Raw genomic sequence first — 21,737 nt, 5'->3', positions numbered from 1 at the left:
CAAACATCCACTGCTATGGGGGGTATGCTTGCACAACTGCATTACATCAGCTTTGCAGAGTTCCAGTATCGTAACCAGGTGTATCTGAGGCACACTTGTTATTAATTTAAAAAAAAATACTACATTCACTGTAGGATTCTTTGCTGTAGTACAATTTCTTTTCAATGTGAAAGTTATTAAAGCACTAAATATCCTCTATGGGGAAAATGAACTCGTAACAAATGCTGCAAGACAGCAAAGATTCAAAGAGGTGATTGTGCTCACCTTAAACTCAGAGGAGGTGAGACTTCAGCTTAAGAAGGTGAATCCTATGAAAGCTGCTGGGCCAGGTAACATACCTGGCAAGGTGTTGAAGGGGTGTGTTGATCAGTTATGTCAGGTACAGACAAACATCTTCAACTCATCCCTTGCTATGGAAAACGTTCCCTCGCGTTTTAAGGAAACAAGTATTGTCCCACTTCCGAAGAAACCCAACTGTAACTGCCTCAATGACCTCAGACTGGTCACCTTAATCTCAAACATCATGAAGTGCTTTGAGAGGATTGTGAAGACATCACACGTTTTTTTTTATTTTTTTTTATTCATCCTTCTACAAGTAGTCTTTAGAATTTCCTTTTATGCAAACTGCCTGAGCAGGAAAGTACAGTTTTGTACCTACCATAAATGTAGATGTTCGAGTGCTAATACAGCTGCAGTCATAACAGATGGGTTCTCCTGCCGTCAGGCAGGTCCTCGGTCGGCCTAATTCCAAAGTCTAGGTCCAGCGTCGGTTGTCGTCGCTTCTTCCCTGACGTCAGTGCGACAGGGGTATAAAAGAACCAGCCGACGCCATTTTCTTCAGTTTTTCTTGCCCCAGATGTCAGGTGCCCCCAGAAGGAAGGCAATACATAAAATTATGTAATAATGCAATGCAATATAATCAAAGACCAGTAGTTGCAAGCAAATACACCATAAAAGAAGACCCCTAGAGGGGAAGGAAGGAGGGAAACCTGTACTGCAGCTGTATTAGCATTCGAACATCTACATTTATGGTAGGTACAAAACTCTACTATGTTCATCGTGCATACAGCTGCAGTCATAACAGATGGGTAGAATCCCAAAGCTAAGAAAGGGGCGGTAGGCACTAGGTGGAGCTAGGAGGAGCCAAAATGCCCTGCAAGACTGCAGTGGCAAAGCCTGCTCTAGATTTGGAGTATAATGGTAGGTTGTAGTGCTTAGAGAAGGTATGCACAGAACTCCAAGTGGCTGCTTCTAAAATATCCTTGGTAGGAACTCCTCTGAGGAAAGCTGCAGAGGTGGCTGTGGCCCTGGTAGAATGAGTTCTAATGCCTGTAGGTACAGTTTTGCCATGAAAGGAATAGCAAAAGCGTATGCAGTGGGTTAATCCATTTTGAGATTGTCTGTTTGGATATTGGCTTTCCTTGAACTCCTACCGCATAGGCCACAAAAAGCCGTTCTGATTTTCTGAAGGGTTTTGTTCTATCCAAATAATAACGCAGTTGTCTGTGGATGTCCAAGGAATGCAGTAATCTCTCCCCTTTGTTTTGAGGATTAGGATAAAAAGTAGGTAAATGTATGGCCTGATTTAAAGCTACCCTGGATACCACTTTAGGCATAAAGGACGGGTTGGTACGTAATGAAACTCTGTCCTGATGGAAGATGATAAAAGGCTGGACAGCCATAAGAGCCTGTAGTTCTGAAACTCTACGAGCTGAAGTGATAGCCAGAAGGAAAGCTGTTTTCCAGGATAAATATTGTAAATCTGATGAGGCAGCTGGCTCAAAAGGAGGCAAAGTCAGTTTTTTCCAGAATGAAATTAAGATCCCAAGCAGGTATTGGTTGTTTTCTTGGAGGTCTTAAATTCTTAGCTCCTCTGAGGAACTGTCTTAATAGAGGGTGAGAGAATAAAGGTGGATCAGTGTTGTATTCTGCAGAAATGGCTGAGGCATGGATTTTGATGGAGGAGAACGAAAGTCCACTGCTTAGCAGTTCAGCCAAATATTGTAGTATTTGAGGTAAATTCAGTTTTCCAGGGCACTGGCCCTTTTTCTCATTCCAAACACAAAAACGTTTCCATTTTGCAGAGTAAGCTTTTCTAGTTGATGGCCTTCTGGCCTCCAAAATGACACCCTGCACCTCCTTGGAGAGCAGGGCCTGCTGCGATGCTAAGGAATCTTCCATGCGGCTAGATTGAGTGTTTTCAGCTGACTGTGAAGAGTTTTGAAGCTGTGCTGAGTCAGAAGAGGAGGCATTAGAGGCAGGGTCCATGGTGGGGAATGCGTCAGGCTCCTCAGGAGTGGGTACCAGTGTTGCCTTGGCCAGTCCGGAGCAATGAAGATCATCTTTGGTCTGTCTGCTCTGGTCTTCAATAGAACTTTGGACAGCAGAGGAAGAGGCAGGAAGGCATAAACTGTCGCTGATGTCCAACTGAAAGAGAGAGCGTCCACTCTCCAGGCCTTTGGATGGAAGATCCTTGAGCAGAATTTTGTCAATTGATGGTTTTTGTGGGAAGCAAAGAGATCTATGTCTGGCCTTCCCCATTCTTGGATTATTTCTGTAAAAACTTTTGGATGCAACTTCCATTCGTGTGGATCTGTCATATTCCTGCTTAGGTTGTCTGCCAGCGTGTTTTCCTTGCCTGGCAAGTACTGTGCTTGTAGTTCCATTTGTAAGTCCATGGTCATGTTCCAAAGTGACATGGCCAGTCTGCATAGGGGATAAGAAGGTGTTCCTCCCTGCTTGTTTATGTACCACATAACTGTGGTGTTGTCTGTTCTCATCAGTAGCTGACCTGCTTGTAGAAGGTCCTTGAAAGCTGTAATAGCATTTATCACTGCTAGCATTTCTTTTTGATTGATGGGAAGGTGCTTTTCTTTTTGGGTCCATTTGCCCTGAATGCACCGGTCTGTCATGTGCGCCCCCAGGCGTAGTCCGAGGCGTCTGTTGTGATGACTTGATTTGCTTGAGGCTTGCTGAATGGAAGACCTGTGTTTGTTTGGCATGCTTGAGCCCACCACAGAAATTCCTTTTGCAGACATGGAATTAGTGGTATTATTGTTTCCAAACTGTGGCTGTGTTGAGACCATATGTTTTTTAGGTACCATTGTAGTTTTCTCATATGCAGCTTTGCACATGGGATTAGTAAGATGCAAGATGCCATGAATCCCAGAGCCTGCAGGATTTTCCTTGCAGTCAGCCTGGTGCAATTTGCCAGTGTTCTGAAATATTGGATTAGTTGCCCCTGTTTCTCTGGCGTGAGGTAGGCCATCTGGGTGTTTGTGTCCAAATTGGCACCCAGGAAAATTATCTTCCGAGAGGGTATTAGTCTTGATTTCTCTTTGTTGACTGTGTATCCTAGAGAGTTTAATAACATTATTACATAAGCCAGATGTTTCAGAAGAATGTGCTTGCTGTCCGCTTGGATCAGGCAGTCGTCCAAATAAGGGTATATTTGTATCCCTTGAAGTCTGCAGTAGGCAATTACTGATGCCAGGCATTTCGTAAACACTCTGGGCGCAGTAGATAAGCCAAAGGGCAATGCAGAGAATTGATAATGGGTTGAACCTGCAAGAAATCTGAGGTATCTTCTGCAATCTTGTCTGATTGGGACATGCAGGTATGCCTCCTTGAGGTCCAATGTTACCAGCCAAGACTCCTTGCCCAGCATGGGAAGAAGCTGCTGTAATGTGAGCATCTTGAATTTTGGTACGAGTAAATATGCGTTTAGGATGGATAGGTCCAAAATAGGTCTCCAATCTTTGCCCTTCCTTGGTACCAGGAATAGTCTGGAATAAAAACCTAGACCCTGTTCTTGTGCAGGTACCTCTTGAATAGCTTTCATGTTCATGAGATCTGAAATTGCCCTTTGACTGTGTGGCAGGTTTGGCATGCCTCTCATTTTTGGAAGGGTGTGAAAGTGGAATCTGTAGCCTCCGTCTATGATGTCCAGGATCCATTTGTCTTTTGTGACAATATGCCAATTTTTCGAAAATAATGCCAGTTTTCCGCCTAAAGGTGCCGCCATTTGAGCCTTGCTTGGCATGCAAAGGGGAAAGTCATTGGTTCTGCTTTCTGAATGGCTGTGAACTATCCTCACCACCTCTTGGTGTAGGTACTTGCCATTGTCTGCCTCTAAATGATCCTTGAGATTGCCCTCTACCCCTCGGGCACCTGTATCTACCTCTTTGAGGTCTGTCCGTGGCGGGAAAGGACCAATTTTTTGAAGGCCAATTTCTACTGAAACGTGGTGGTTGTACCTGTAGAAAATCTTTCACTGTTTGCATTGATTTTGCCTTTTCCTCCATTTTCTTTAATACCTCCTCAGCTTTAACACCAAACAATACATCTTTTTGAAGAGGTGCATCTAGTAATTTTGCTTTGACATGATCCGGTAAGGTTTGCTCTTTGAGCCAAGCACGTCTACGTATAACTGATCCTGTAACAGCAGCTCTACATGAGGCCTCTAAAGCATCAAAACCACATTGCAAGGTATGTTTACCCACTTGCTCTGCACTATGCAACAAATCCTGCAACTCCTTCAAGTCTGGTTGTTCAGGTTGCGACATTTTGCTTTTCAACTGAGATAACAAAAACTGTTGATACTTTAACATATGGAACTGACAGTTTAATGCCCTCATGGTTAAGGTGGCCGAGGTGTATACTTTTTTCCCCCACCTTTCCAAAGCTCTGGAATCTCTCTCTGAAGGTAATGGATTTTTGGCAGTGGAGGCCTTAATTCCCTTGGGACCCTGTGAAACAGTTTCTGGGTCAGCCGCATGACTTTTGTATAGGAATTGGTGTGAATCAGGAACCCGGTAATACCTGTCAGGCTTGACTGGAGCTGGAGGTAAAGAATCTGGGTTAAGGCTGGCCTCTGAATACACATCATCTAGTATGTCCAAGACAGGAGGTATAGCCAGAGGCCTGTGCTGAGGGAGCAAGAGAAAATCCCTGAGCCTTTTCTTGGAGTCTGAGTACTCTTGGCCTTCCCAGTGGAAGTGTTCCCTCAAGGTATGCAAGGTTTCCCCAAAGAGAAATCCTCAGGGGAGACAGAGGAATGGACTCCTCTGCATCAGAATCTTCAAAAGGGGAGTATGAATGTTCCTGGTCCTCAGAATGTTCTGAAGTAATGGAGGCCTGGTCCGAGGAAGGGTATTCTTCCTCCACTCTGGGCCTTTGTCGAGGGGTTGAGAACCCCTGATAAGAGTAATCAAATCCTCAGCCATTTTGAGCATCTGCTTTTTAGGCATGGGGCCTTGAGTGGGGCCCTGTGGAGCTTGTCTTTTAGTATGCATGGCTGCTTTAGATTTAGTGAAAGCCTTAATGGAAAAAGAAGAAGAGGGCCTGAAGACACCTTGAGAAGAGGCAGGCCTATCTAAACTCCGAGTTTCCCAGCCAAGAGTGGCTTCGGTATCTGTAGTTGGGGTGTGGGCCGAAGAGCCTGCGACCTCGGGCACAGAAGACACCGCTAATGAAGTGTCATCGGTAGTCAGGGGCTGCGTAGGCGCCTCGCTGAGAACCGGAGCACCTGTAGTCTGCTTTAGCGTGGTGTCGGTAGAAGTCGCAGACCTCACATGTCGGTCCTTATCTTTGCGTCTTTTACTCAAAATTGGAGTCGGAGTATCCGATGACATAATGTAATTAAACTGTTTGCCAAAATAGTGTTGGGCGAACTCCGCCCGATGCTTAATAGTGCGTCTGTTGAATGTAGCACAAAAACGACAGGCCGAGACGCCGTGGTCTTGGCCTAAGCAAGGTATACAGAGGGAATGGAAATCCTTATGCGGTATTTGCTTCCCACATGAAATGCAATTATTAACTTTGTCTGACTTCGGTCTGAGGCAAGAAAAGTTTCCCCAACGGGGTACTTAGCTTTTAAGAAGTCTTCAGCTGAAAAATATTCGTAATCTCAGGAGCTGGCCGACCGGCACTTGCGAACTGCTTCTGCTTCGGGCACTGCGCGGCAAGAAAGACTGAAGAAAATGGCATCGGCTGGTTCTTTTATACCCCTGTCGCACTGACGTCAGGGAAGAAGCGACGACATCCGACGCCGGACCTAGACTTTGGAATTCGGCCGACTGAGGACCCGCCTGACGGCAGGAAAACCCATCTGTTATGACTGCAGCTGTATGCACGATAAACATCTACTGGAATCCAGAACTTCTAGTTGTACACACTGGCAGAGTTTTTTCTCCAACAGTTACCTTATTTGGACTGCAGTTTTTCTCTAGAGTTATGTGACTGTGGAAACAGAGCAAGAAAGCTGCATTCAAATTCTTAAAAAATGCAGAACCTGGGACGCTTTTAACCTCATAAATCAACTGTTAGCAGCAGCAATTGCAGGTTGCCTTCTAGAGTACATAGAGGACTTTTAAGACTGACGACACTGTAAGTCTTCTTTCATCTTCTAAATGATAAAATACAACATTCATCTAGTGGCAGGTCAGGATCAAAACAGCTGTAGGTCAGCAGTCCTAGATCTCAACATGTCTGCTTGAACCCGTTGTTCGTATTTCTTTCTGTAAGTATTTATATTTGCTATATACTTTACAAGGTGCAATGTCTGACTTTTATTTTAATTTATTCTAAAGTAAACAGCTTTATTTTTCAATTCCAAAAGCTTTTGACTGGTGGTTTATTTATTAGTATAAGGATGTGTATAGATTTTGCGACTTAACTGTTGGCATCTGCCTTTCAAATACTTACTACTTGAGGTATAGCTACTAGTTAATCTAATAATGAATAGTAACTGTGTGCTTAGAGTGCAAGAATGGTGCAGCAGTTGACATTACCATAAAGTCAGGAAAAAGGGGAACTGTAATAAGAAAGAATCATTAGCCCCTTCTGGAAAACAATGTGGGAGTGGGTGTTGGTGTGTAAATCATCGTGGCCAAGTTATGGTTACTGTTGGTAAGGTAGAACTGAAAAGCACTTGACTCGCAGCAAAATGGTTGAAGTCCTAAGAAGACAGTAATTATAACTCATCTCTGCAGTTTTTCAGTGCAAGGTTTATTTGCGTGTGGTAGGTGTTGGTCATAACTTGAGACAGTAGGTTGCATTTGTAACATGCTTTTATGGCCACTTGCTGCTTGCATGCTATCTGATGGTCATTGATGTGTATCATGAGACTGCAGCTCTTGACCATGACAAATTAACTGGTGCAAAATCGGGTGAAATTATAGGCCAGTGTTCCTATGGTTGGGGATACTCTGGTGGTTCTTTGTGAAAAAGGTGTAACTCACAGAACAACCTCAAGTCTCAACGTTTCTTTAGGATGGTACTAGTAATGCATAGCTTCTCAAAACAATGTTATATTTTAGGAGGAATGGAGCAAAATGTTGGACCAAATTTAGAAGTGTCATAACAGACTAGGGACAGTTAAGAGGCATTAAGTACCTACTTCGGTTGTTATTGATGCCTTAAAACTAGTGCTAATAAAGAAAATTCTGGAAAAATCACAGACAAAAAATACCAATGAAATAAATACAACATAACAGACTACCAGATTTGAAAGCTGGAGATAAACATAGAAAAGTGAAAGCTGAATTACATGGTAGAATAGCTGAACCAAGATCTGCAAGGATAAAAAATACAGATAAGAAATCAGGCATTAGTCAGACAATAAGACAAGTCTGTCAAAGTTCTGGGAGAAATGGCAACTAAAACCTTCATAACCAGTACTTTTGTAAAAAAAAGTACAGTTTTGTACCTACCATAAATGTAGATGTTCGAAGATCCACATTGCTGCAGTCATAACCTGTGGGTAGTCCGCTGTCCTCAGTCGGCCCGAATACCAAAGTATTAGGCTGGCGTCGGTCATGGGCGCTCAGATCTGACGTCAGTGCGTCATGGTATTAAAGCGCATGACTGACGTCATATCCTCAGTCTTTTCTTGCCCCAGATGTCAGAAAGGCCCTAAAAAGAAAGGCCACAGCCAAAAATAGAAAAACCTCCAAAAGCCATGTACAAAGTACATCTACGACCCAACCCATACAACCACTCCAAACTACAGAGGGGAGGAGGGTAGAATTGGACTGCAGCAATGTGGATCTTGAAACATCTACATTTATGGTAGGTACAAAACTGTACTATGTTCTTCATCTCACATTGCTGCAGTCATAACCTGTGGGTAGAATCCCAAAGCAAGTGTAAGGGGAGGTTGGCAAAATCATAAAGCATTGGGAGCTGCTAATATGCCCTGTAAGACTGCAGTGGCAAACCCAGCCCTAGATTTGGTATAAAGAGGAGATGGTAATGTTTAGAAAAAGTGTGCACTGAACTCCAAGTAGCTGCTTCCAAAATATCTTTAGTAGCTACACCTTAAAAAGCAGTAGAAGTGGCAGTAGCCCTAGTGGAATGAGGTCTGATACCAGCGGAATCTCCTTACCATGCTGAGAATAACAAAAGCAATACAATGGCCAATCCACTTAGAAATAGTTTGTTTTGAAACAGGTTTCCCTGAGAGCCCAAAGCAAAAGAAACAAATAACTGTTGAGACTGTCTGAACCCTTTAGTCCTGCTCAAATAATAACGCAACTGCCTGTGAATATCCAAAGTGTGCAAAATTTTCTCCCTTTATTTTGGGGATCAGCATAAAAAGTAGGCAAATGAATAGATTGGTTCAAGGCCACATTTGAAACCACTTTGGGCATAAAAGTAGGGTTAGTCCAAGAGATACCCTATGCTTATGAAAAATCAGGAAGGGTTCAACTGCCATTAGAGCCTGTAATTCAGATACCCTTCTAGCAGACGTAATGGCCAACAAAAAAGCAGTCTTCCAAGACAAAAACTTTAACTCAGATGTAGCTGCAGGTTCAAAAGGAGGTAAAGTAAGTTTTTCCAACACAAAATTGAGATCCCAGGAAGGAGTAGGAGCTCTACGCGGGGGTCTTATATTCTTTGCCCCTCTAAGGAATTGCTTAAACAAAGGATGTGAAAATAATGGTGGGTCACAGTCATAGTGAGCAGAAATGGCTGCAGCATGAACTTTTACAGAGTAGAAAGACAAACCCTTGTCTAATAATTCTGTAAGGTATTGACGAGAAACACTCAAATCAGGCCTGGAAACATCAAAGCACTTTGCTTTGCTCCAAATAAAAAATCTCCTCCATTTATCAGCATAAACTTTCCTTGTACTAGGCCTTCTGGCCTCCAAAATAATATTCAAAACTTGTTGAGGAAGCTGCGACCCTCCTGGTTCTAGAACAGAATATGCCAGGCTGTTAGATGCAGGGACTGAATCCTGACATTGAGGAAATGATTGCCTGCCTGAGACAAAAGGTGTGGATTTGAAGGCAAAGGCCAAGGAGGCTCCCGTACTAAACTCCTCAGCAGAGGGTACCAGTGCTGTTGAGGCCAATCCGGAGCTATTAGAATCATGGAAGGCTTGTCTTGTCTGACCTTCAAGAGCACCTTCCAACTTCCACTCGTGGGGATCCACCATCTGTCTGCTCAAAACATCTGCTAAGGAGTTCTGTGCTCCTGGCAGAAACCTTGCCTGAAGAGTGAGGTGCAAACTGAGAGCAGTCTCCCACAAAATCATAGCTTGCCTGCAAAGAGGGTACGAATGTGTTCCCCCCTGCTTGTTGATGTACCACATGACAGTTGTGTTGTCTGTTTGAATCAACACTTGTCCTGGGTGAAATAGATCCTTGAAAGCCATCAATGCAAATTGGACTGCTAACATCTCCTTCAAGTTGATATGTAAATGTTGAAGTCTGGCAGGCCACGTGTCTTGAACCCATTTTCCATTGAGGTGTGCTCCCCAAGCCTTGTCCGAGGCATCTGTCGTTAAGATCTGACTACGCCTCTGGTCGGGTCACAGAGAGTCCCTTGTTTAGGTGACATTCCTGGGCCCACCACAAAAATTCCTTTTGAATGCAAGGTATTATCTGAATGACAGTGTCCAGATCGTGGCAGTGTTGTGTCCATACATTTTTGAGATACCATTGTAACTTCCTCATATGCAGTTTGGCATTGGGAAGCACCAGAATACAAAATGCCATGAACCCCAAGGCTTGAAGGACTGTCCTTGCAGTCAGCCTGGACCGTAGAGACAATTGTTGGAAGTAAAGTGTAAGGTTCCTTTGTTTGTCCAGGGTCAAAAAAGCCATCTGGGAAGCTGTATTCAGTCTCACACCCAGAAAGCACATTTCCTGAGAGGGTACTAGACTGGACTTTGTTTCGTTCACAGAATACCCTAGGCACCTTAACACTGCCATAACATACTGTAGATGGTGTAGTAGCTTGTTTTTGTCTTGAGCAAGAATCAGGCAATCGTCCAAATAAGGATAAATTTGTATTCCTCTTAACCCTAAGAAGGCTATCACCGGAGCCAGAACCTTTGTGAACACCCTGGGCGCAGTAGATAAGCCAAGGCAATGCAGAGAACTGATAATGTAAAGTCCGCAGGAATCTCCTGCAACTGGGCCTGATAGGAACATGAAGATAAGCCTCTTTGAGATCCAGAGTTACCATCCAGTGATCCTTGCCCAACAGGGGCAGAAGTTGTTGCAACGTCAACATTTTGAATTTTGGAATGTCCAGGTATGTGTTGAGAATAGATAAATCCAAAATTGGCCTCCGAGTGTCTCCTTTCTTTGGTACAAGAAACAGGCGAGAATAAAATCCTAGGCCTACTTCTGACAGAGGGACCTGCTGTATAGTCCCCATTTGAAGAAGTAAAGAAATCTGTTTGTGAGCCTCTACCCTTTGCTGAGGAGGAACGTCTGGCATGCCTTTGAAAGGAGGCAATGTGTGGAAATAAAACTTGTAGCCTCGGTCTATAATGTCCAACACCCATTTGTCCTGGGTGACTAAAAGCCAGTTTTGCTTGAAGAGTGCCAACTTTCCTCCCAGAGGAGCTGCCAGACAGGAAGGATCTGGCAGCTGAAGTTGCAGGTCATTGGGCCTGTTTACGAAAGGACTGGCCCCTGCCCTCACCTGTAGATTGTGCAGGGGAACTCCACATTCTAGGCCTGAAAGAACCCTGAGCTCTGCCCCTACCACGTCTAGATCTGCCCCTAGACTGTAAATCAGAAGAAGGGTAAGCCCATCCCTTAGTAGGGCAATTCCTGCTAAACTTAGGGGGCTGCACCTGCAAAAAATCTTTAACAGTCTGCATAGACTTAGCTTTGTCTTCCATTTTCTTTAAGACAGACTCCACAGGAGAACCAAACAAAACTTCAGACTGCAAAGGAGCATCCAAAATTCTAGTTTTAACATGCTCTGACAAGTTCTGATCCTTAAGCCAGGCATGCCTACGAATAACTGATCCAGTGGCAGCCACCCTGGAAGAAGCCTGTAAAGCATCGAAACCACACTGCAAAGAATGCTTACCCACCTGATCAGAGGCATGAACCAAATCCTGTAATTCCTTACACTCTATGCCCTCTGCCAAAGCATCTACCTTAGATTTTAACTGAGTAAGGAGAAAATTCTGGTACTTCAACATATGAGACTGGCAATTCAAAGCCCTCATTGCTAGAGTGGAAGAGGTATACACTTTTTCCCCACCTATCCAAAGCTCTAGAGTCTTTATCCATAGGAACTGGATTCTTTACAACAGAAGCCCTGACACCCTTAGGTCCCTGGCTAATAGTTTCTGGGTCAGCCCTTGGGCTCTTATACAGATATTTATGAGCCTCTGGCACTCTGTAATACCTATCTGGTTTAACTGGCGCAGGAGGCAAAGAGTCTGGATTAAGAGAAGCCTCCGAGAAAACATCCTGAACAACATCCAAAACAGGAGGTATAGCCAAAGGCCGATGTTGTGGCAAAACAAAATTCCTAAGCCTCTTTCGGGAATCTGAGAAATCCTGACCTTCCCATTTAAAATGCTCCCTCATAGAATGCAGGGTTTCTGAAAAAGAAAAACCTCTGGAGGAGAAGCAGAAGGACTGGAATCCTCTGCGTCTGAATCCGAATAAGGAGGAAAATCCTGAATGTCTTCAGCCGAAGACTCTGAGTAATCTGAAGCCTGTTCCAAACTTTCCACCTCTGGTTCTACCCTAGGCCTCTTATCTGGAGGGGGCATAGAACCCCTGATTAAGGAAATCAAATCTTCTGCCATTTTAAGCATGTGTTTTTTAGGCACAGAACCTGCAGAACTAGGACTGACACCTGAGGAAGGCAAACCAGGCCTGACCTTGGAAGGTACCTTAGAGACAGAAGGAGAAGGCCTAACCACCTTAGGCAAAGAAGGGAGTACAGCAACCTGAGAGGCCCCCTCAGCCTGACCTGACTCCTGGTGGCCACATCCTGCAAAATTGGCTCCCCTGAGACTCAGCTGAAACCTCGGCTGGATCCACAGATTCCACCGTAGTTTCTAAGAACGGCGTCCGGGCAGGCGACTCATCCTGCTTGGACCTTAGATTTTCTTTGCGCTTCTTAGTGGTGGCGGGCGGAGGATCCGACGGTATATTGTAATTACACCGCTTACGAAGACAAGCCTAGCACAATCTAACCTCGTTTAATGAAACTTATTAAACCTAGCACAAAAGTGACACCCGACTACGTCATGCTCAGGCCCCAAACAAGGAATACAGACAGAGTGGTAATCCCTATGCGGTATCTGTTTCCCACAAGAAATGCAATTATTCACTTTTTCTGACATCCGGAATTAACTGAGGCAAGAAAAACAAAAATATTCCAGTGCCAACGGTGCCAACTTGGTTTCGGTCTGAAACTCAGAATAAAATTTCAGAAGCGAGCGGCACTTGCAAACGCTGCTTCTGCTTCGGACCATGCGGCAAAAAGACTGAGGATATGGCGTCGGTCATGCGCTTAATACCATGACGCACTGACGTCAGATCTGAGCGCCCATGACCGACGCCAGCCTAATACTTTGGTATTCGGGCCGACCGAGGACAGCGGACTACCCACAGGTTATGACTGCAGCAATGTGAGATGAAGAACATCTGATTGAACTGTGATAGCCAGAGCAGCAGCAGTGACTATCCTCTAGTTATGCCTTCAAAAAAAAAAAAAAAAATGCAGAGCAGCAAAAATACTCAAGAACTTGCCAGATGTGTAGAGAGAACAGTCTTATTAAATAATCCAGAAAAATCTGAAATGAAATAAATACGCAGGCAGATTGCGAGCTGAACAAGATACCAAAAGCTAAACAAATGCTGAATTTATTAAAATATCTAATGAATATAAAGATGCAATTTGATGTAGAAAATAAATGCCATGCCTCGTATACCATTAAATATAAATGAAGTAACAATTTACGTAATGCATGTTACCTCATAGGGCATATAGGGGTATAGATCTTTATATATGCTAACACCTAGGTACAGGAAAATGTATGTCATATGGTACACTTCTTTCTAGAAGCCAGGCAGAGAAACAGACTCTGTGGCAGCTGGTAATGAGTGAGTTTACTGAGCATCCCGCCCAACCACCAAATGCTACAACCCAAACTACCAAACCTAGGACTCCAAAATTTCTAATATGAACACCAACTTGCTGTGACACCTTGTTATAGTCCAAGCATGTAACAGCTATAACCCCGAATCTAATACACTAGCTAACCAGTTAAAAAAAAAATGGCCTGAACTTCTTTACTGAGGATCCATGCTACCTGGGGTTCTACATCTCACTGGCTTCTAGAAACTTAATTTATCAACTAAAACCTTCTGTGATAGGGTTGCTCTCACATTTCCTCTGTAAACGAACTTCCACAAGGGGGAATATCTAATCCCCAAGTCTGCATATCAGTACATACATAAATGAGGGCTTGCTTGCTAGAAAATAGAACAGTGCCATACATGGGTTTTACTAGTATTTTTCATCATATCAGCATACCTTCTCTTAATCTTCCCTTTCTCTTTGAACTGTTGAGATCTACAGATATTACGAAGAACAGGAAGGAACTCCGCTGCAGCAGCTTGCATGTTCCATATGCCCGAATGCGTTCTGTGACAAAATACATTCTTCATTATCTCCACCCGTTTCTGTGCCATGCTGAAAAAGTTAAAATGATCACACCCTTAACATTAACATCAGTGTACAAGCACATAAGGGCAGTATACAGTTATCAAGCATATATCCAATTCAGTAACAGAAAAGTCTTGGAAAGTTTTATTAAACAAAAAGCATATTGCTGCCATGTGCTACACAGTAAAAGATTCACAGCTTAAGATCCATCCTTTTCTGCACACACCTGCATTACAGAACTGTAATAAATATAATAAAAATAAGTTTGAATATCAGTTATGTTTGGTATTTAAATAGACCTTTAACTGCATGCTGTTAAGAATGAGAGAGACTTTACATTCAAAATGTTGACAGTCTTACTATAAGAACAGATCTGCCCAAAGTCTTCATCTATGTGCCTAGACCAACATGATAAAAGGGTGATATGGGCAATCAAGTAAACTGCAAGCAACCACCTATATTAAATAATGCTGAAGTTTAAAGACTGCTTATTCTTTAGGGAAGGAGTTGGAAAACAAATCAGCTGGTACGAATGAAAGTGAAGTTGTGTCAGCAAACTCAGTATAATGCAAATGTTTGAAAAGGAGGAAAACCTGCAACAGAATCAATTTTGCCTAGATGGCTTTTTTTTACTAAAGGGAGTGCAGTGAAATCTGATGTCAGTCTCCTCGCCACAGTAGTCAGGAAATCCTTCTATGTGGCACATCTCATCACAAAAGGGTTCTCATCCAGAAAAAAAGAGGTCATTGTTCCCCTTTAGTCGGCTCTCATTAGACCCATTATTGAGTACAACACCTCTTTTGGAATGTACCTCACAAGACATCTTCAACAGCTGGAAAGGCCTCAGAAGTACCTCACAAAGGGGATTATGGGACTCAAACAGATGCCCTATGCTGACCATCTCAAAAAACTCCAGCTTTACTCCATAGCATATCGCCTACTCCGAGGTGATCTCTGCCTAACATACAAAGCTATGTCAAACCCAGAGGTGTTGGAAATCTTCAGAGATACACGCTCTAGGGACCTAAACCTTGTCACCACAATAAACAGAACATGCTGGAGGGATAGATTCCTGTCCCTGAGACTTCACATACTCCGGAACAGGCTACCCATCTATGTCAAGCAGAATTCCTCATTAGCACTCAAGAAAAATCTTGATGAGTGGATGGGAAATGGGAAATTCACCCCTGGGATCACTTCTGTGGCTCTGCTCAACAGAGGCATGGGAAAATAACTTTCTTGGGAGGCGAAAAGCCAGAGAACCTTGCTGGCTAGGCTTACATAGGCCCTTGGGCCAAAAACCTAGTACCTACCTATGAACCTAAAAAAATAAAACAATGAAGGGGACTTCCCAGGGGGAGGGGGTTCCTCTCCCTGAAGGTAAACTTAGGATGTCACTGGCTTTGGAAAGGCCCCCCACAATTACATGCACAATATAGCAATAACAGTGAACAAGAATGAATAACACAACAACAAGAGGTGTTTATGACCACTTTTCATACTTCTGCTTTGATTAAATTTGAAAACTAAATAACTTGCGTTCTCACATGGCAGCCATAGCTCCCATCCTCTTAGTGCAAAAAATCTGGAGAAAGCCTAAAATATTGGGGACGATGACGACAAAGGCCCAAAATGGGGACAGATTTTAAATATTGCTCTTACAAACTTAGAACAGGATTTGTGTTAGCATGCATTTTCTAAAGGATATGAAGTCTGAAACCCAAGTATATGCAATTTTTTAGTGACTTCAGCACTCTGACAGAAAACCACAAATTTTATAAGGAACAATAAAAAAATGAAGCAAAATATGGACTTTCTGCAAAAATCTAGACAGTTGAGGGGTATGATGGCAGCAGTAAGGTACACCAAGAGAAACTACTGATTGCTTAAGGGCAATGATCAAATGCAATGCCAATTTCTATGGAATATGAGTAAGCCATATCCACTGCAGACAGATGAATCCTACAGTGGAGCTCTTCAGCATGGAGTCACTGAGAACAGGAAATGTTAAAAGAATCCGACGTTCATTTGTAATGGATAAGGCCATGCTTTGTCTTGCCAGTGCAAATAATGTCATCTTATGATTGTATAAAATGTTTTTAACTTTCTAAAGCAGTTATCACAGAGGCAAAATAACTCTTGCAAAGTGCTCCCATTACTTCTAGGTCTTAATGGAACTACAGAATCCATTTGCTATCCTGACTTTCCAAGTTCAAAAATGTTGACTGAGATCAACCATAGGGAAGAAGAATGACCCAAAAGCTAGCACTGATTTGCAAAATAAATTGAAATATGTCAGACAACATTGCAGTTGTCAAACAATAATGAACTCAGGTAAGATGCATTCTAAGATCTTAACAGTATGAAGTACCTGACATTCTTTTTAGTACAGAGAGAGAAACCAAGGACTTCAAAAACAATTAAGTATGCTAACTTTGTGGTATAGAGTGAAGATGATGATGCAACTCCCCAAGTGATGAATGCAATTAACTTCTGGAGCACTGAAAAAATGTCTGGGAAAGGAAGGGGTGAGCAGCTATTGCCAGCTCCCCCACTGTCAAGGGAAGGGGGTGATATTGGTCCTGCTGATGGAATGTCACCTCAGATACAGGTCACCCCCAAATGCACATTCATTAAAACCAGAGTGAAGCTCAGGCAGAAGTTCAGCCAAGGAATGTAGTGCACTCCAGTTGATGGGAAGGTCTCAGATGTGCATCTGCACTGGTTTGGTGACATGGACACCACACAGAGCCAAACAGTCAACAGGGAGGCAATAAGGAGCATACAAAAAGCTTCTAAACTCTGCTGGATTACTGTGATCACAGTTTTTCACTTTCCTCACCGAACATCCATAAATACTAGTAAGAAGAGAGGAATTAACTGGCCAAAAGGGTGGGGGCTGAAATGTCATAGTAGAAGGGGAAGAAACTTAATTTGAATACTAGATGTGCCCTCAATATGGCAATAACAGAATCTGTTGCTCTGACCAAATGAAAGGCAGTCTGCAGGAAGAGGACTTTTAAGAGACTCTGGAGTTGAAACCATCACTGTAACTGGAAAGAGGGAAACTGCATCCAAGTTGGTAAAGGATATTTCCTACTGTAACCTGAGAATCCATTAATTTTCATAGTATAGAAAACATGGAGGAATGCAGGACTGGTGGGAAATGTACTCATTTTTCAGAGAGCCTGTTGAAAGTGGGTCCTGATCCCTGTAAAAAACAAAACAAAACACTATTTCTGCTGCTGCTGTATCACCTCGAAGTTTTTCAGAATCCATACTGACGGAACTACCACACTCCCTCTCAGCCTATGCTGACATCAAAACTGATGAGTCAATGTGTATTTCTCTCTCAAGTGTAAATTTGCCTATGTCAAGTGATAATTTGATAAAGTTATTAAAAAATTCCAGTCCCACTTTCAAAAACAAGTTGGTAGACTTTATGAAAATATTAACATTTGATCAGTTACAGATTTACTCAAGGTCCCTGCTACTTAAACATGAACAGCTGATGGGTAAATGGAGACTTAGTTGTACACTAATAGTGAATATTTGCATGACAGTATCATCTTTAAGACGGCTCCTAACCACAACACCACAATCCAAAATTCATAAATAAAATCTGGGAGAAGGCAGGCAAGGGCACAGTTGAACTCAAATGCACCCAAAATATGGTAAGTTGTACTGCCTGCATAGTGCAGATACAGCAGCCTTGAAATTCATTCCTACCTCTGTATGATGCCCTGATGAGATGTGCAGTGCTATCAATAGCAAGTTCAAAAGCAATTTAAAGCGAGAAGCAATGCTAAATCATTGTGTTTGCTTTTCCTCTGTCACAACAGTCACTGCACTGCTTGATGTAGCTGACCCAGCTATCAGTCCAGTGAAATTCAGCATCTCAGCTACAATGCTGGCAGTAGTAAGTTAGAACAGGGATGTCCCCAAAGGACAACTGTGAAGAATGCATTGCTTCTAGAATGCATTTCTTATGTAGCTCCTCACTTAAATGCTAGGTAGACATGGAATATGCATCCATATTTTATTTTATTTTTATTTTACATTTGTTGACCGGGCTAGTCCAACTGGATACGTGTCCATTTTCAGTGGAGGCCCGGGGAGAAAAGCTCCAAAACAAAAACATACTAAAAATAACACACAAAATACATACTAAAACAAAAATATACTTAAAAATATATAAACATCTGATGCTAATGATTAGGAGATGGCATTAATATAGAGTAATTCATCTTCAGTTTAACATAGTATACAAAAAGAAATGTAAGTACAGTATCTGGTAGGTTTTAAGCATGGTAAGTGGTACTAAGTAGTGACTGAGATAGGAATTAAGAGTGAAGATTCGAGTATAGATTGGGTACATAAAGATTTAAGGTAGAAAAAATTAGGTTATGTGGGTAGCAGATAGATTAGGGAATAACAGCTAGGCAGGGTTAGTACAAGAACATAACCAGTGGTTGGAGAAGAAAAGTTTTAGGTTAGTTTTAAATAGTGGGAGAGAGGTTAGGGTTGTAAGGTCTTGTGGTAGCTGATTCCATATTTTACCAACTGAATTAGAGAATATGGAGTCACCTGCTGGTTGTTAGATAAGGAAGTATGAATCAACATTTTGTTAGCAGAGCGTAGATTTCTCAAGTTGTTATAAGGTTTTATGAGGGAAGAGAGAATAGGGATATTACTGGGTTGGTATAGGGCTTTATGGGCGATTATAAGTTGGTTAAAATGTAATAAGTGAGGTAATTCAAGCCAATCTAGTTGTTTTAGGTTCAGACAGTGATGAGTCCTGTAAGGTGTATTTGTAGCAAATCTGGCGATGTTGTTATATGCTCTAGCTAGTTTGTTAAGATTATTTGTAGAAAGATTGTTGAATATTGGGGAAGCGTATAATAGGGTAGAAATTAAGTGGGTTCTAGCTATTGTGGTTCTGGCAACTGGTGTCAAGAAGGGTTTTATTCTATAAAGGGATCCAAGTTTTTTGTTAATCAATTTTATTGTAGTGTTTATGTGAGTGTCAAACTTTAATTGATTGTCAATTGTGATTCCTAGGAGTTTGGTGGTGGGGTCAGGAGAGATAACTACCATTGTTTGATGCAAGTGTAAAATGAAGTGGGGGAGACAAATGAGAGGGTTTAAAGAGCAAAAGTTTGTTTTTTTTGGGGTTGAGGAGAAGACAGTGGTTGGAGAACCATTCTTTTACAGTGGTAAAGGCTTTTTGTGTGATAGAATGAAGTTCAGTTTGGGATGAGGCAGAACAGATGATAGTAGAGTCATCAGCATGCTGAATACAGGTGGAGAGTGGAGTAGAGTGATGAAGTTCATTTATGAAAATGGAAAACAGAAGTGGACCTAAAATAGAGCCCTGAGGGACACCTAGGGAGGTGGGAAGGAGATTAGAAAGATGGTTTTGCCAGAGAACTGCTTGTTTACGGTTTTCTAGGTATGATGTAAACCAGTTCATAGCAGGATTGTCTAGTGAGAGGGACTTCAGTTGGTGGAGGAGAAGTTGATGATTAACCATGTCGAACACTTTAGATAGGTCTACAAAGAATGCTGAGGAAAGAATACTGTTATTACGATTATTGTTGATAGAGTTAGTAAAAGATAGCAAGGTAGTACTGTGAAATGGCCGGAAGCCATGTTGGCAGTTAGCAAGGAGATTATACTGAAGTAGGTGAGTTATTAATTGTTTGTGGATACATTTCTCCATAATTTTAGCAAGTGGAGAGAGTAGAGCTATGGGGCGATAGTTGGAGAACTCAGTAGAGTCACCACCTTTGTGAAGTGGGATGATGTGTGAGATTTTCCAAATAGATGGAATGGTGCCTTCTTTTATGGTTCTATTGATCAATATGGAGATTGGGAAGGCAATGGCTTTGGCTCCTATTTGGAGGTATTCTGCTGGTAATTTATCAGCTGAGGGGGTAGTAGGTTTTAATTTTTGAAGTAAGGAGGAGATATAGGAGGTGGGTATAAGTTCAAGGTGAAAAGGGGGGGGATGGAGCTTGGGCTTGGCAAATTGGAGGTATCAGTGTTTTGTTGATTTGCTAGATTTAATATAGTAGTAGTAAAGAAAGTATTAAAGGCATTTGCTGTTTGTATTGGACAATCAGGTTTGGAGCCTAGTGGGTAAGGTGTGGCAACTTTGCCTGGGGAAAGTAGTGTGTTAATAGTAGACCAGAATTTTTGTGGCTGTTGAAGGGAAGATTGTTGAAGTTGGGTATAAAAGTTCTTTTTATTTTGTAAGATGGCTTTTTTTGTTAAGTTTCTTTGTTGTCTAAATGTTTGGTGATCGATAGTGTCTTTTGTGGTACGCCATTTAGCCCAAGATTTATTTCTATTATGGATTAGTTTCTTAGTTGAATTTGAGAGCCATGGTGCCGGTTTGTTTTTCATTCTTATGGAACGCATTGGGGCATGACGGTCTAGGATTGCTAGGAAAGTGTTATTGAAGTAATTAACTGCTTCATTAATAGGGAGTGACTTAAAGGGAGACCAGTTGCATTGTTTAAGTTTGGTTAGGAACAATTTGTGGTTAAAATGTTTTTTGCTACGGGCAGTTCTGACTGAAGTAGGGATACTTAAACTTGTTTTATGTCTGATAATGTATATTAGAGAGTGGTCACTAAGGTCATCTGGGATGGTTCCTGTTGTATAGTTTTGTGGTGGACAGTTTGTTAGTATCCAATCCAGGATGCTTTCTTTATTATTAAGTTTATTTGTTCTGGCTGGAGAGTTTATAGCTTGTGAGAAGCCATACAGGTTAATCAGGGTGGATGGATTGTTGTTGTTACATAAGTACCAGTCAATATTAAAGTCACCTAGTAGTATTGTTTCCTGAGGGAGATTTGAAGAGAGCCAGTTTAATAAGTCTTCTAATAGTGTGTGATTTTTACCTGGGGGAAGATAGGTGCAGATTATGTTAACTGATTTGTGGGAGTTAAGTTGGAGTTTAGTAATAATTATTTCTAAGTTGCTGTCTACGGGTAGTTTATGATTTATTTTGTTGATTTGTAGTCCTGTTTTGTAGAGAATTGCTACCCCTCCACCTTTTTTATTTGTGTGGTCTTGTCTAAAGATACAATAGCCTGGGGGAATAATTTCAGTATCTTTTATTGTGGGTTTGAGCCATGTTTTGGTTAGGCAGAGGATGTCAAATTGCTGGACATCTAGAAGAGCATGAATTTGTGGTATTTTGTTGCATATACTACGTATGTTTAGATGGGCTATTGAGAGTGATTTGGAGGGTTTGGTTGGTGGTAAAGGGATTATATTAGTTTTGTTGCAGTTAGTGGGGGCTGGGTGATGGTTTGGGCCTGGGTTGGGGTGAATGTCACCATGTGTTAAGGAATGGATTAGTATAAAGTTGTAGTACTGGAGAGGTTTACAATGATAGTTGCATAATTTTTTAATATTTAGAATTGAGTATCTGATATGAGTTAGGTGGTGATATTTGGCTTGAAAGTACCTGGGCTTGTAGATGGCATTAAAAAAGCTTGTTGATGAAGGTGGAGAAGTTGTTAGAGTTTGTTGGGAAGGGATGATAAGAGTAGAGAAGAGGGGTTGTTCATAGGAGGTTAAGAGGTAGGTAGTGGTAAGAGTTGTCAGGAGTGAGAGTACTAGTAACCATTGTTGTTGGTTCGGCATGGTAGAAGAGTGTGTAGTAGATATTAGAGGAGAAGGAGAGAAGTGGGGGTTGACTTTATGTAGGATAATACAGATAGTAGTGGGAGGAGATTTATACTTGAGGGGAGTAGAGGTATAGATATAGGGTGTGGCTGTTA

General features: G+C 42.1%; 1 protein-coding gene across 1 annotated transcript in view; it reads right to left on the bottom strand.

Moving 5' to 3' along the window:
* Window positions 1-21,737, bottom strand: part of ATAD5 (ATPase family AAA domain containing 5) — a gene marked incomplete in the record, with an annotated part of 853,119 nt that overhangs the window by 15,276 nt on the left and 816,106 nt on the right. The window contains 1 exon segment of the mRNA XM_044068042.1: window positions 13,810-13,968. Within this exon segment, the coding sequence (XP_043923977.1) occupies window positions 13,810-13,968 (159 nt within the window).

The sequence above is a fragment of the Protopterus annectens genome, chromosome 4.part0, assembly GCF_019279795.1.
Source record: "Protopterus annectens isolate FY-2018-M chromosome 4.part0, PAN1.0, whole genome shotgun sequence".
NCBI classification, from domain to species: domain Eukaryota; kingdom Metazoa; phylum Chordata; order Ceratodontiformes; family Protopteridae; genus Protopterus; species Protopterus annectens.
Note: the sequence above shows the minus strand (reverse complement) of the source record. Positions and strands in the feature narration are given on the sequence as shown.